Source organism: Eupeodes corollae, chromosome 3 (genome assembly GCF_945859685.1).
Source record: "Eupeodes corollae chromosome 3, idEupCoro1.1, whole genome shotgun sequence".
NCBI classification, from domain to species: domain Eukaryota; kingdom Metazoa; phylum Arthropoda; class Insecta; order Diptera; family Syrphidae; genus Eupeodes; species Eupeodes corollae.
The window spans coordinates 3,918,975-3,934,370 of record NC_079149.1 but is presented as its reverse complement, the minus strand read 5'-3'; the positions used below and the strand labels follow the sequence as shown (position 1 = coordinate 3,934,370).

Below are 15,396 nucleotides of genomic sequence, written 5' to 3'. Positions count from 1 at the left end.
GATTTCCTTTATAAAGCTTTTTGTATTATTTGTTTACATTTGTATATAATGAATTAAGTTTTTTTAGTCTTAGTATTATTAAAATTTTTCTAAAAATCAAAATTTGAAAAACGCACTTACCTTTTTTTAAAAGTACCTGTATGCTAACCGCACTAAAGTTATGCGAATGTAGGTACTTAAAAAGTGAAACGGCACAAAACTGTATGATTTACATTTGCATGCCACTTGGCTGGTAAAAATATGAAAAAGCTAATTTCATGACTTCATAAACATTTTGAATGACAGTAATATTCTTTTTAAAAGAAATTCATCCAATGAGCAATTTTGCACGCATATTCGAAGTTAATATGTGCGTATTTTTCAAATAAGTGACTAATAAAGTACCGACCCACTAATCTCTTCTTTTCAGATGATAAGTTTAAGAAAATGTTGAATGAAACATCAGCTACATCAGCTGTCTGTTTGTTTGTTTGATAGCAAGAGCTTTTGGATAACACATACAATTTTAAAATGTTTACTTTTTTTTATTATCTGGTTATGAACATAAACGCAATCTTCATGTTTAATTCTAACACATTGAGCGGAGACCGATCGCCGAATTTCTTATGCTTCTTTCACACTTAGACCTTACTGAAATTACGTTTTTTGAAATAACGGACAAATACCGAAACGCTGCATGAGACTTCCTTTTTACAGACAGTCAAAATCTGATAGTACAACAGGACTGATAATCTCTTCGGAATCCAGAGACATTCTTTTCAGTGTAAGGCTACCAAACTTTTTCTCAATAAACTCTACGGAAGCCTATGCAATACTAAAAGCAACAGAAATATCAAGTCAAGAAGAAAATAACGTTGTGATATGCTCCGATAGTTTGTCTACTATCAATGCGATCAATAACGTGCAAATCTGTACTTCAAAGTCACCAAAATTCGAAACAATATTTTCAAAAATAAAACAGGGATGGAATCGGCTAAGGTAATAGTTGACTTACATTTTTTTGATAATCAAAAATCAAATTGACTATCATTTTCATTCCGTCTGTGTAAGATGATTCAACTCAATTCTATTCACTTGAACAATTTCAGATTCAAATTGTCAAAATTTGTTGCTATTCTTATCAAATATCTAAATAAAAAGTTTCAAATTGACTGTTTTTTGATAAAATTCTTACTTTTCTAGCTTTTTTCGAATTTTGTAAGCTTTGGCAGTCACAGGGATGTGTTTTTTTAAAAGAAACAAAAAGAACTTAGAAAATTCCAAAGTCTTTTTTGTAAGCGTCTGGTAGCTTTATTCGGAATAAAACATATTTGTTTGAAAATGACTGACTATCGCATTTTTTGTGAAAGCTTTTTAGGTATCAATTTGACTAATCGAATTCGATTATTTCGACTGTCATTTATCAACAATCACCTTAGCCGATTCTATCCCAGTATTACTCTAAGTTCCAGGGCACTCTGGAATCAAAGGGAATGATCTTACTGACTTTAAATTAAAAAGAGCCTCAGAATAATTGAACATTCTACTTATACTTCATACTAAAAAAGATCATCTTAATGTGATCAACACCTTCTGCGAAAATAAAAGATTGGATGATTGGAAAATGTATTATCAGCACTATTATTCGATTAACCCGAACGCACAGAAGTCTATTTATCCAATCAAAACGACAGACAAAATAAATAATTGTTCCTCCGTCTTCACCTCGGTCAGACAGCTGGCTGATAAAAACTCTGAAAGAAAAAAGTCATAGTGGTAACAATATTATTGCAATGTTTTTGGACTTTCATAGAGCATTTGAAACGGTGGATCGCAGTAGACTTCTTATCAAATTGTCAAAATATGGTCTTAAAGGCAGTAAACTGAATTGGCCTAAATCGTACTTAATTCAAGTGCAATTTATACATATTTCGGTGTACCTCAAGGAACTATACTTGGCCCATTACTATTTCTTGTATACATTAATGACATTTCTCAAGTTTTAAGAAATTCTAAAATATCTTTGTTTGCTGATGATGATCTCATGTTCGTAAGTGGTAAAATAACATTTGAAATTTTGGAAGATATCAAACAAGATTTAAATAACCTGTGTAAGTGGCAGTTAAACAAACTTAAAATTAATGTGAATAAGACTAAATGCATGATGATCAATAGTAGTGACAATATAAGTTTATCGATTGAAGGAAGATCCATTGATCATATGGTTTATGTGTGGAAAAAAATTTCCAAAAAAAATTGGGTTTCTTAAACGCATTCAAAAAATATAACAACAATTTGTGCCATTAATATTTATAATACAATTACCAAACCACATTTTGAGTTTGTTCCACAATTCTATTTCTAGGTAATAATAAGCACATAAATCGACTGCAAGTTCTGCAAAACAAAGCTATGAGATCCATTTTTAAATGTAGCTTGCATACTTGCATCAATAAATTGGATGCTATCTTGTCTAGGATGGTTAAACGTCAAACAAAGAATCATGTTCAATGCGTTACTGTTCGTGTTCAAATTAAAAAACGATCTAGCACCTAAATACTTGACATCAAGCCTGACCTTCGTGGGAGACAGCCAACCGCACTACTTAAGATCGAATTTTGATTTTAGACTTCAGTTTTATAGAGATTCTATAACTCAAAATATGCTTTTCTATCGTAAACTTAAATTATTTAACGAATTACCTTTCGAAATAAAAAATGAAACTGTTTTAAGAAGATTTAAACAATTACTTACATATATCTCATATCAGAGAAACTATTGTTTAAAGAAATTAGTTTTCAAATTGTATATGCATACATTACTTTTGTTTGTAAAACAAATGTCAATATTTTTATATTTATTGAAATATAATAGTAAATTTTTACTAAGTCAAATAGGTATACATACATACATATACAGAAGCAAAACATAGCTATCTTCCCAAAAAGGAAAACGCTCCAAGCTGCCATTTATGCCAATCCAGTCATATTTTACAATAAAACACCCTACAATTCGGATATTAAAGTGTTTGCGACATCGGTTTTAAATCGTGAAACCTTTAGTTTATTTTATTAGCTTACTGCTAGGACTATCTATTGCATGTAAGGGTCTCTAAAAAAGAGGAGCACAGAGGAGCATTTTTTCATCTACCGCCTGTTGGCCACTATCATACCATACCATACAAAAAATAAATGGCATTCGATACAAACGAAGACGATCAACTGAAAAACTGTTTGCGAAATCAATTTTTGTCACCAAAAAAAAAGTCGTACAGACGAAGAGGTTTATACTAAAGTGTGCATTGGCTACGCTTTCAATATCGATTCGTCGTTTTCCTTGCATTTTTATATAAAATGTCAAATGAAAGATCTACAAAAGACAACTTAAAAATGTCTTAGTAGATTGGAATTTTAAAGGGTGTTTTTTAGACGTTTGATTTTCAAGAAGAAATACAATTTAATATTATGGCCTTTAGCTTTTTTATTAATGTTGAAGCAGAAAATAACACTACTAATCATCATTAACTTTTATTTTTAAATGTTGTAAATAATTCTTAAATATCTTGGATTTAAATTCAAATTCTGTAACTGTCAAAATTTAATTTTTGAATCCAAATCTGGCACTCATATTATACCAATCTCCATCTTTTTTTTTATATTTATAAATTCGCCTTAAAAGTTTAACTGAAAATGTAACGTAATCTCTCTTTCGAAATTACATGAATTTTTGTATAAATACCTGTTAACGAAATAAAATCTTTTGGACTCTTATTGTACAACCCTTAGGGGAAATCGCTGTATTTTTACTTTTAACAAATCTCGGCGTTGTATTTCGCTCGCTTTGATGGTCTTTATTCGAAAGCCATTCAAAGTCCTCGTTGAATTAAGACAAAGCCAGTAAGGTCAAATTTAAGAAAGTTGTTTTTTCGCTACCGTTGATAATTCGATCAACGCATCAACCAGGATCTACCTATCCTTTCAATAAAGGGTTTAATAGAGATCTCCGGGTTGACGGTCAAGTCTTTTGATCGTTCAATTAACATGAAGAATTGACATTATTCAGACCGATAACCCAATTTTCGATCACTTTTGTAGCAATAACATGCCAAATATTCTCTTACAAGGCGTCAACATAGGCTAATTTGCTTTGACACACGACTTGGAAGCATCGTTCCGAGGTAATTCTATTCATTATGAAATAGTAAATTTTTGTGTCTTGAACAAATCTTTTTATTGACATTAAAATTAATAATATCATGAGCTTTCTTAACAAGGGAGACAATTTCTCACTAGCCTCTCGGGTTCAATTTATATCATAGAAACCTACGTAGAAGGTAAGAAGAACAAGTTAGCATCCTACTTTGATTAGGACATTGCGAAGAATTAGATATTCAAGTCCATAGTTTTTTAAACGTTTTGGAGCGACTTTCCATTACCGCAGCTCGAGTTTCTTTCTGATTTGTTTGTACAATTAGGTATGGGTCTCAATAGAACATTTTTTAAATTTTAAGGCGAGGAAACAACTTTAAGTCGTAGAAAAAAATATTTTCTTTTTCGGACTTAACCCTACTTTTTTGTATTTGAACCTGAAACCAGTTTTTTTTTAATTGATAGCACGGCGCGCCGGCGTTCTAACAGCTAGGTATGTAACCCCCCTGCTTGGGATCACTATAGGATTTGGGGTGGGTGCGAGTTTGGGTATTTTTTGCATTTGAGCACTAAAATCAAAGAAATCCCCCCAAAAAAGCAAGTATGGCAACAATGAACAAAAACAGAGGAACAAATGTCAAAATCAAGCATTTTTGTGTGTAAAAAAGTGAACTTTGAAAACTAATAAAAAATAGAAATAAATGTTTCCTCGCTCTAAAATTGCTATAGTTATTATTATTATTTATTTGCACATATCAATCAAATGGAAAGTTGAGCCAACGATTTGTTTGTTCACAATTGTATGAGTTTTATAAAGATACTCGACCAAAACTGTGTGACTTAAAACTTGAGAGGTTAAAGAATCATCCGAAAACTCTGATGTCTGGTTTGAGCTTCCATTTAGATTTTTTTGGAACTTAAAATTTGGCCTTTTGTAAAGAACACAATTAATAACAAAGTGCAATTTAAGTAAGTTCATTGTTGATATAATTAATAGAATTTGTAAAGCTGGTAAAATTCATATTTCTTGAAAAATTTAAATAAAAAACTACAGTAATACTGTGTCGATTTCGTACTCGTATCTTATATTTATCAGTCAAAAAAATTGGATTTAAAATCTTGTGGCATAACCTTTGGGAGAAATTACAGATTTCAGTCGTCTTGGCATTGACCTTACCAATTTTTCAGATGTTTCCGATGTTATTTGTGTCCCTTCATAGAGAATTTTCTACTTAAGGTCTTTTTTGTTCTTAATGGTGCATTTGCGGATTCTACGGTTCAGCCCGTTCCAATTCGTTCCATAAGTTCTCTTTTGGATTAATGTCTGGTGATTGTAGGTAGGGGGGTTTTCAAAACTTTAATTAAATTAAATTAAAAGAATTAAAGAGAAGCCACGTTCGGGTCGCATTCGCCTTATGCTTTGGGTCGTTATCGTGATAGAAAGTAAAGTTGTTTTCTATACCCATACTATTTTTAAAATTGGTCTTTGGATATCGATGTACATCTGTTATCCATAATTCCTTCAATTAAGTGCTGCTGAAAAACAACTTCACACCATCACCGACCAACCCGTTTAAACCATGTTCCCGTATACAATTCCGCAAAGTTTTATTGCAAAATTGTTTTTCCAAGGATTGGCGAAGATTTTGTGCCAATTTTGATGCACTTATCTTTAGATTTTTGTTTGTTTCACTCACAATTAGCCTCTTGCCCTGCGTGTTGAAAAAACTTTTTATCGTATTGCGAAGCAAGTTTTCAATCCTTTTTTCCTTAACAAATCGGTTAACAATACTTTGAACCATTGATTTAGCTCGATTAACTAAAGATGAAATCTGTTTATAAGATTTACCTTCTTGTTGGTATTTTACGATGAGTTCTCAAAGTTCTTTAGAGGTTTTACTTGCTTTTCTTCCCATTGTTGTTGAATTCGGACACAAATTGTCCAAGACGCTTTTAAAAATTCTAAATAACTTCAAAATACTTTAAACAGTAGCATATGAATTGACAAAACACATTTGATTGAAAATGCAATTGAAATTAAAGCTGCTTGGCTACTTAGAACTAATCGTACGAATACAAAATTGATCTAGTTTAACAGTAGTTTTTATAATTCTAGCATTTACTTAGTTATGATTTTTACCAACTGTGAAAATTTGATAAAATGTATCAACCATGAATACACACTTAACCTGCAGGTGGTATTAATGTCCTACATGAGGCCATTTAGGATCATCAGGAAAACATTCAAAGTTTTAATAGAAGGGGTACGAATATGAAATTGATACACTGTACCTATTTTTTATTATTTTAAGCGTACAAAGAAAAAATAACATAAATGTTGTTGTTGGCAACGGTTTTGAAAAAGGATTGTAACCTTTTTCCAATTGGCATTATTCCCACGTGTGGGCTTAATAAAACAGTAATTTGATTCGCACAAGCTCTGGAGATGAGAAATGAACATCAATGGAAAACATTATGATACATTACAAACTATAGATAGGTAGGTTCCTTAATATCATTTGAACAACTTTCAAAGAATTGTTATTTTTATTTAAAATATTCGTCATTCACCTTATTGACGTATAATTCACAGTAGTTCCTTAGCGTATTTGCAACATCTTCATTCAAACAAACAAAAAAGAAGACATTTAGTTCGTTTGAGAACAAAAATTATGGGAACTCATTGTCACGATATAATTTGTTAAACTTATCATAAAAAGCAACCAACTCATAAAATATATACCAACTACATATTCACTATTTAAGGTCTCATTCGTAAACCGTAACGAGTTTCAGTAACTTTTTTAGCAAACAAAAACATAGACTGCCAAAAAAATCAACCTAATGACATGACTGCAGCTAAATTCCATTTGTACATCGTACGAGTATGCAGAGGGGGAAGGGAGGTAGGTAGATACGGTAGTCGTCTAGGAATCTGGAATGAGTGCTCAATGGAGGGTGGGTTTGGTTTAGTTTGCTGAAAGCTGGCAAGCCACAAAACCAAGGGGTAGGTTGATACAATCTGTAAAGGTATGAGAGGCGAAAGAAATTCCGATATATTGTACAAAAGTACAAGCAAATCAAACAGCTGCATTGCCAAGTAGTAGAAGATATGGCAATACATTTGATTTGTTTTTCGTTTCTTTTCCTGAAGAAACTCGGCTATCCTTTTTGCTGTATGTAAAATGCATTTAAAAGGATCACAATTTCGCTTTTACTTTCTTTGGTTATTGCGGAAGCCAAAGAAATGACTCATTGCTCACAGACTGACTAGGGACTTCCTTAGGCCTTTTTCTCACTGAATTCCTTAACAAGAAAAATTCAATAAGCTCTAACAACTATGAGACACCGCAGAAAATGTAACTTACCTTGACTTATTTGCAGTTCTACTATCATTCGCCACCTCAAAGAACAACTAAAAATAATATTATTTAAAATAATTATGATCCTTGTTTAATCCTTTTCTTTCCTCGGTGTGTTGATTGCGCACAGTTTTCTGTTTTCTCTCGGAGGCGACAACTTTTTATTTTTTTTTTAAGAAGAAAAACGAAATCCAAAAATAAATAAATACAAAAAGAAAAACGATTTGGTGGTGATGATAATCACTTTGTCCTTGTCACGCTGCTGTAAAATACGTCGCCGCCAAATAGAACCGACTGAATCCAAACGACTCCGACTCCGGACTCGACCAACAACGACGACGACGACGTGTTGACAATTTTTACGGAATGATATAATTTTTTTTCGTTTCTTTTTTCTTTTAGATTTTTTCTCACAATTAAGAACGAAAATTTTGTTAGATTTTTTTTAATTGTGGATAATTTGCACTCACAATTAATCAAGGGAAATCAGAGAGGGAATGCATATTCAAGGAAATATATAAATTTGGTTTTATGCAAAAACCACACACACCTTTTTTGCTTATTTTTTGATTTATTTCCTTCTTCACTTGAATTCACGGTTTACACAGCAAGACAGGACAACCACAGGCCACCACAGGCACAGCACAGGGAGAAGAGAGGCCAAGAAGCTTGGAGCGAGGAGTTGGATTGGAAATTTTCTTTTTCGCAGATTCACCACATCCACCGACAGCCGACACACTTAAAACTAAAACTTTGCATTTTCCAATTTTCTTTCTTATTCTTCTTCTGCTTTTTAGATTAATTTTTGTTCTGTTTTAATAAATAAATCGAGTTTCGAGATAGACGTTCGTTTCGTATTTTAATTTTTATTGGATTTTATTTATCGCAACAAGCACTGCAAATAGATTTTCTTTTTATTTCTATTTTGTATATTTTCTTTTGTCGAATTGGGATGGTTGAAAATTTATCTCTTAACGTTTTTAACGGGAAGCCGTCATTTTGAAAAGTCGTCACACATTTGGGTGGAATTTTTCATCTTGAACTAGTGTATGAATGAATGGAAGAAAAACATGTAGTTATGTAGCTGTCTCGCTTTTGTGTTTATTTATTATGCGGCGAATTGGAAAACCATTGATGGTTGCATCATCGAAATGGTAGATGGTGCTAGTAAATTTACTTGAACAGTGCTGTCTAGTAAATTCACATACATTGACATACTAGTTATGGACTGTGCTTGTAGCCAACTTCGCGTTGGTGTCCTTTATTCCTTAAATATACTAACCCTATTTTGTTTATTTGTTAAAATGTGTTATAATAGATGTCCTTATTTAATTTATAAAGGATGATTTTAACTTTAAAAGCTGCATATAGCAATTTCAAAGTTCTAATTGACTCTAGTCAAACATGCATTTTGGCAGGTGTTTTTTATATTTGATAGGTATTCGCAAATAAATAATATGTGTAGCAATTTTAGGTCGAGGAAACATTTATTTAATTTTTCAATTTATTTTAAAAGCTAAATTTGTACATAAAACACACGAAAATATTGTTTATTTTGACTTTTATTTGCTGTTTGTTTTGTTAAAGTGATGCCATATTTTAATTTTTTTGCGGATTCTACTGATTTTTTGTTTTAGTTTCCTGCAGCGCTATTAGGCTGAAGGAATCAAATAGCTGGTTGTCAAAACCTTACGGTCACAGCAACACTACGAAATTAATTCCCTCAGATATTATCTCGGTAGACACTGACTACTGCACTCCTACTTTAAACCTTAGTAAGGGTTTTAAGGTTATTTTCCCATCGAGAGAAGATTGGGAGGATGACATCGTGTCGATAGGTTTCGACACAACCATCTTTACTGACGGCTCAAAGATGGAGTGCGGAGTTGGTTCTGGGATCTTTTCTGAGTCCCTTAATGTAGCCAAATCATTTAGGCTTCCTGACTTTGCTAGAGTTTTTCAGGCTGAACTGCTGGCAATAAGGGAGGCATGTAAGATACTTAAACAAAACCCAAACCAAAACCGAAATGTGACTATCTTTACAGACAGTCATGCAGCTGTCAAAGCCATTAACTCGGCCAGATCCTCATCTAAATTGGTCCAACAATGTCGCGATGAGCTTGCGAACCTGAATATTAACCTCGGTGTCACCCTGATCTGGGTTCCGGGCCATAGTGGTATCGTGGGAAATGAACGGGCTGACGAGCCAGCCAGGCAAGGATCGGCCCTTCATAGCTCACTTGCGGAAATGGTTAACATTCCTCTTGTTGCTATGAAGAGTAAAATCTTTTCTATCTACCAAACTGAATCAAACCGAAGGTGGAGCAACTGCATTATATCTAGGAAGATATGGCCCACCTATAACAAAACCCGTTCAAACGATCTTCTATGCAGGCCAAGGCAAGACAAAGCCAGGATTGTTGCGGTTTGTACCGGACATTGGCCTATAGGAGTTCATGCAGAGAAGTTGAGTATCTCTTACAACACCTTTTGCCGTAGTTGCAGTCACCAAAGAGAAAGTGAAACCATAATCCATTTCCTCTGCAAATGTCCTGCTTTGGCAAACACCAGAATGAAATGCTTTGGAAAAGCATTCTTTCAAGAACTCGATGAGCTATCTGAGATAAAGATTAGAGACCTAATCTTTTTTCTCAATGCGACATAATGGCTCTTACATAATCGCTATGAAGCTTCTCTATCAATCTATCCCTTTCAATCTAAGGTCAAACGAGTTTTTGGTATCAAAATGGCGCACTACAGCGCTAATTGGATCTCAGGCTAGGTTGCCTTGAGATCGCCATTTCTACCTACCTACCTAGTCCAACACTTAAATTACCTTCCAGTTAGAGAAAGTTCATAATATACATGTTTTGGAATTCTACTTGTTAGTTATTCCCATTTTGCAGTTTTGTAAACGTTTTGACTAATAAGAATTCTGTTATAATTGAAAAAGGATGCGATGTTAGCTTTATAGAATGTTTTTTTTTTTTGAACGCGGTTTCTTTCTTTTGTAAAAAAAATGTATCTAATCGATCCTGTAAGATATCTATTAATAAAAAATAAAATTGAGAACATCATCGCTATTCACGATCAAGAACACTCCTATAAAGATATAAATCCTCGGTAGCTATCTTGTTTTGTCTCAAGCTGAAGTGAACAGCTGATTCATATGGTAGGTAATTGAAGTATGTGTGAGATTTTCCACCAAAAATGTGACATTTCTCCTCAAAACTCATTAGTTAATTCTATATATGCGTAAAAACAATCAAATTTTTGTTTGTTGAAAATTGATACTTTTTTATCGACATTACAAATCTAAAAATGTAAACAAGTGGGTTTTGGAGGGTGATACGTACGAAGGATTTATACTTTCATATATAGTATTTTTGATTCACTATAGCACTTTTTACAATGTTATCCTTACTGCTGGGTACTTCATGCACTCAATAGAATAATTGACACATTAACTTCTAGTTTGACTTACCTAGTTATTGTGACATGTTTATTGTGAAACACTAATGTAAATTGTATCTGCTGATTAGGTTATATTATGAAACAGGCACTTATCAGTCCTTAAATGCAAACTAATCTGTTAATATAGCCAACCTCGTATTTACCTAAAAAACAGGAGTATTCTGACCAAAAGAACATTTTTTAAAGATTTAACGAAGTTTCCTTTTCCTAATATTTGTAAACTGTTCTATTGAAACCTTAGTGAGTAGTCACGACTGGGAAATCTTGCAATGTATATTAACGACTTATCTGTCAACCATGTTAACACCCATTTTTATTTATCAAAAGTGACAAACATTTGGGGGACTTCTTGCAATCGTTTGTACTCGTCTAAAAACACAATTTTATGTATTCTAAAATAATTGGACAATTGACAAAGATAATGAACAAGAAGTTATACAAAAAGAAGGTTGAAGAACATGAAGAATTTTACAAGGTATTCGTTATTGCCTACTTAATTATTGTTTCACTTTGTTTCATATTTTCTAATTTTTAATTTTTTTGTAGGACATATTGTCATCTGTCAGAAAAATTGTCTTCCATTGCGTCTACCAATTTTAATGTTTTCTAAAGTCTTCCAGTACCCGTAGCATGATGGTTAGTGCGTTGGACTGTCATGCAAGGGGTCTTAGGTTCAATCCCTGCCAGTGCCACCTTAATTTAAAAAAAAAAATTATTTTCGCGGGTACTGCCTCTTGCGAGGAATTGACAAATCCTTCAAGAGTAAAGTAGTATTCACATGAGCGCGACCAACGAACGACGAATGAATTACAAAATTCTTAACAAAACGATAGCAATTTAGTGTCTATTTGATTTATGATACATACTTTTACTTTTCAATATCGTATATTAATAAATTTAAGAAAACAAATTTATTCGTCGCGAAAAAAATTATAGTTGATACGAACTAGCAAACTTTATTCGCGTTCCACATTATCCACACTTGAACGAATAAAATAATCGCGCGCACTTAACCTAAAAAAATAATTCTTGTTTTTGTTTCAGTGGTGAATGGTGTTTGGCTGTGGCTTCTTGTCAAACTTCATTCGCGACGAATTAAAAACTCTCATGTGAAAGAGATGTCAAAATCGACGAATATTCGTTCATTCGTTGGTCGTGCTCATGTGAATTGTGCTTAATTCTTGTCATGAAAAAGTGCTTTCTCAAACTAGTCGTTCGGATTCGGCCTTAAATTGTAGGTCCCTTCCATTCCTGACAATAGTACTCGCACTCAGGAATGGTTGAGAGTTGTAAGTCACTAGGCCCTGGTTCACAACGGACTGTTGCGCCACCCCATTTGATTTGAAAGTCTTCCAAACGTGTAAACAGACAATTATTAATTGGAATATACAAAATTGTAGGCAATTGTCAGAAAATGTTCTATTAACAAACTGTCTAATATTTAAGAAGATAGAAATTATCAATTGTCACCTAATTGGCTTCAGTTGGAAGACTTTTGGCAGTTCGACTAATATTGAAAGATCTTCCAATCGTGTAAACTTCGCTTAGGAAAGAATCGACACAACTACTGTCAAATTTCATGTTAAAGTTTTTGTCTCTTAACGCTATCCAAGTTATGTGATTCCAATAGTTTGCTTCCTATTTTTCTACAAATTTCAAAGTGCAGAACAATGTTCTTTTTTGACATACATCTACCCAGCTCTACTTCTTTATAACGATTCTGGAGCCAGAAAAAGAGTGAACTTTGTGCCAAAGCAAACCATACAAAAGTCAAGAAAGAGGGGATTTCCCGTGTAGAGGCCCAGAGCACAGTTGTAAGAGTGCTGCCAGACTATGTTGAATTAAATAAAAGTTATTACGAATTACATAAAGTTCGTTTTTCATCTTCAAATAATTTTTTTTATTTACTTTGTCATATACTTAAAATACTATGCAATAGGTTAGTACAAATATGAATCGCTTTAAGAAAAATTACTTAACGCACAGATTTCTGTATTCTCAAAAATAATACCTTTTTAAACAAAGTTTCTTAAAAAAAATTCTCTTTCTTGCTTTCCAAAAAACCGACAATTCGAAGAGGAAGAAAATAAATGCAAATGTTATTTTAAATCTACGTGAGAATGAAAAGTGAATCAACCAATTCTGCTGCTCTATCAGTTTGACTTAAATAACTTGCATGCAATCTTTTTGTAAATAAACTGTGAGAAGTTTACGTTGTAAAAAAGCTTATGGCAACTCTGATTTTGATCCGCTTTGTTTTGTTTTTGAACCTCATTTCTTCTCATTTTTGATTTTTCCAATTCCGTTTGTTTGAGACTGTTTTGATTTGTAGATCGTAAATCGTTATTTAGCACAGTGCACAACTTTGTGCATGGATTCTAATTAAAAATAGTCTTTAAAGCTGGAACATAACAGAAATAGTTTCAGTTTGTATCAAATTCATCGTTGTTTTCCAGAGCTTATTATTCGTTTACAATTGATCACCGAAGAACTCTTAAGTAATAAAATCTCAATTCCTGGGACAATCAGGTAAGTGCCTACTGCCTAATGCCTATACATAATAATGAACAAACATTTAAATATTCTCCATAGTTATGATGAAATACTGCATCGTCGGTTGTCACCAAATCTTCATAGTCCTTTGGCTGTGCACAATAATTCTTAATTCTGCATCAGCTACTTCGGCAAACATTCCATATCGCCGGCCTTTCATCAACCCTTATCCGCGATACAAAGCTTATCACGATGGTGGTGACCCCGGAGAGCCGCTATTCCTGACCCCAATGATAGAAGCAAACAACATAACAGCAGCGCGAGCAGCCGCCGAAGTTGTGGACCCTACATTTAAAGCAGCGAAAAGCTATGCCGGTTATCTAACCGTAGACAAGCAATTCAATTCGAATATGTTTTTTTGGTACTTCCCCGCTGAAATTAATGAACCATATGCTCCGGTTGTGCTTTGGCTCCAAGGTGGACCCGGAGCGACTTCGTTGTTCGGACTATTTCAAGAGAATGGTCCGTTTCATATAAAAAAGAAGAAAGTTGAAAAGAGGCAGTTCGCGTGGAGCGAGAAGTTAAATTTGATTTACATTGATAATCCAGTTGGAACGGGCTTCAGCTTTACCGAACACGAAAAGGGTTACGCGCGGAATGAAAAGCAAGTTGCTAGAAATCTCCACGAAGCTGTTAAACAATTATTCCAGCTGTTTGAATTTAAATTGACCTATGGATTTTGGATAACTGGAGAATCCTATGCTGGGAAATATATTCCAGCTTTGGCCTATTACATTCATCACGCTCAGAATTCTATTCACAATGATGTTCACATTCCTCTAAAAGGTGTTGCTATTGGCAATGGCCTATCAGATCCGCAGCATCAATTGAATTATGGAGACTATCTCTATCAATTGGGTCTTATCGACTTGCCAGGTGCTTCGCAATTCAAAAAATCTGAACAAGAAGCACTTGATTGCGTTCACAGGCACAACATGACATGCGCCTTTGATATTTTCGACAATATTATGAACATAGACGGAAAAGTCAATGGATCTTTGTTTAGCAAACTAACTGGCCTCAGCACCTATTTCAACTATGTCAATGTTACCGATGAGAAAGAAGAGGATAATATGGGAATATTTCTGCAATCTTCTCATATAAGAAAAGCAATACATGTGGGCAACCGAACATTCCACGACATGCACGATGAGAACATAGTTGAAAAATACCTAAAAGAAGACGTAATGGACAGTGTGGCTCATTGGGTGGCTGAGATTCTAGAATACTATTCAGTCTGCATTTATAATGGACAGTTGGATATTATTGTAGCATATCCGATGACTGTTAATTATTTACAGAACTTGAAGTTCTCAAATGCAGATTACTACAAAGTCGCCGAACGCAAAATATGGAGAGTAGGCACGGGCAAGGATTCAGAAATAGCTGGGTACAAGAAAAGTGCCGGTAACTTGTTAGAGGTGTTAGTGCGCTATGCCGGACATATGGTTCCTAAAGATCAGCCTAAGTGGATGTTCGAGTTGATCACTAGTTTAACAGGAGCAAACGACTGAAGTTCATTGTTAATATTATGAGTTATATGTCTTTTGTGTATACATATTAAAATAAAACCTTTCATTGCTACTCATAGTTTTCTTATCGTCTTAAAATACTTTACAGTAATGAAGATGATTTTGGATCTGCTCAAAGTCAAAATAGTATTTATTTTGTAATCTTTACGAGTCATGAACAAATTATAGAAGGTGTGTTAAAAAGACGTCACATTTTTACTTACGATAAGGTTAGTTTAGTGTTAAGTATCGTTTTACCACAAGAAGATATTTCCAGAAGAAATTATTTAAATAAAAGTATTTAGATCTTGTTTATTGAACAATTGTTTAAAACAATTTGTATTGAGAAAACAATTTGACAAAGAAAAG

General features: G+C 33.5%; 2 protein-coding genes across 11 annotated transcripts in view; one reads left to right on the top strand and one right to left on the bottom strand.

Annotated features, from left to right (window-relative positions):
• LOC129951371 (CLIP-associating protein) overlaps positions 1-8,520 on the bottom strand; it is a 48,964-nt gene extending 40,444 nt beyond the window's left edge. For 8 of the 10 annotated variants that reach the window (XM_056063482.1, XM_056063485.1, XM_056063484.1 and 5 more), the window contains exon 1: positions 7,496-8,519. The gene's annotated coding sequence lies outside the window, so the exon portion shown is untranslated. Of the gene's footprint in view, positions 1-7,495 lie in introns of all 10 variants that reach the window. The other 2 variants (XM_056063486.1, XM_056063483.1) reach the window with 2 other exon arrangements.
• Positions 8,521-13,255: 4,735 nt separating this feature from the next.
• LOC129951633 (venom serine carboxypeptidase-like) lies at positions 13,256-15,106 on the top strand. The gene is made up of 2 exons (XM_056063878.1): positions 13,256-13,492; positions 13,556-15,106. Exon 2 carries the CDS (start codon positions 13,558-13,560, stop codon positions 15,028-15,030), a length of 1,473 nt encoding a protein of 490 aa, XP_055919853.1. The 5' UTR covers positions 13,256-13,492; positions 13,556-13,557; the 3' UTR covers positions 15,031-15,106.
• Positions 15,107-15,396: the final 290 nt, after the last annotated feature.

Excerpts from the sequence above, each read along its gene's own strand:
- LOC129951633 (XM_056063878.1), top strand. The coding sequence starts at position 13,558 with ATGATGAAATACTGCATCGTCGGTTGTCACCAAATCTTCATAGTCCTT.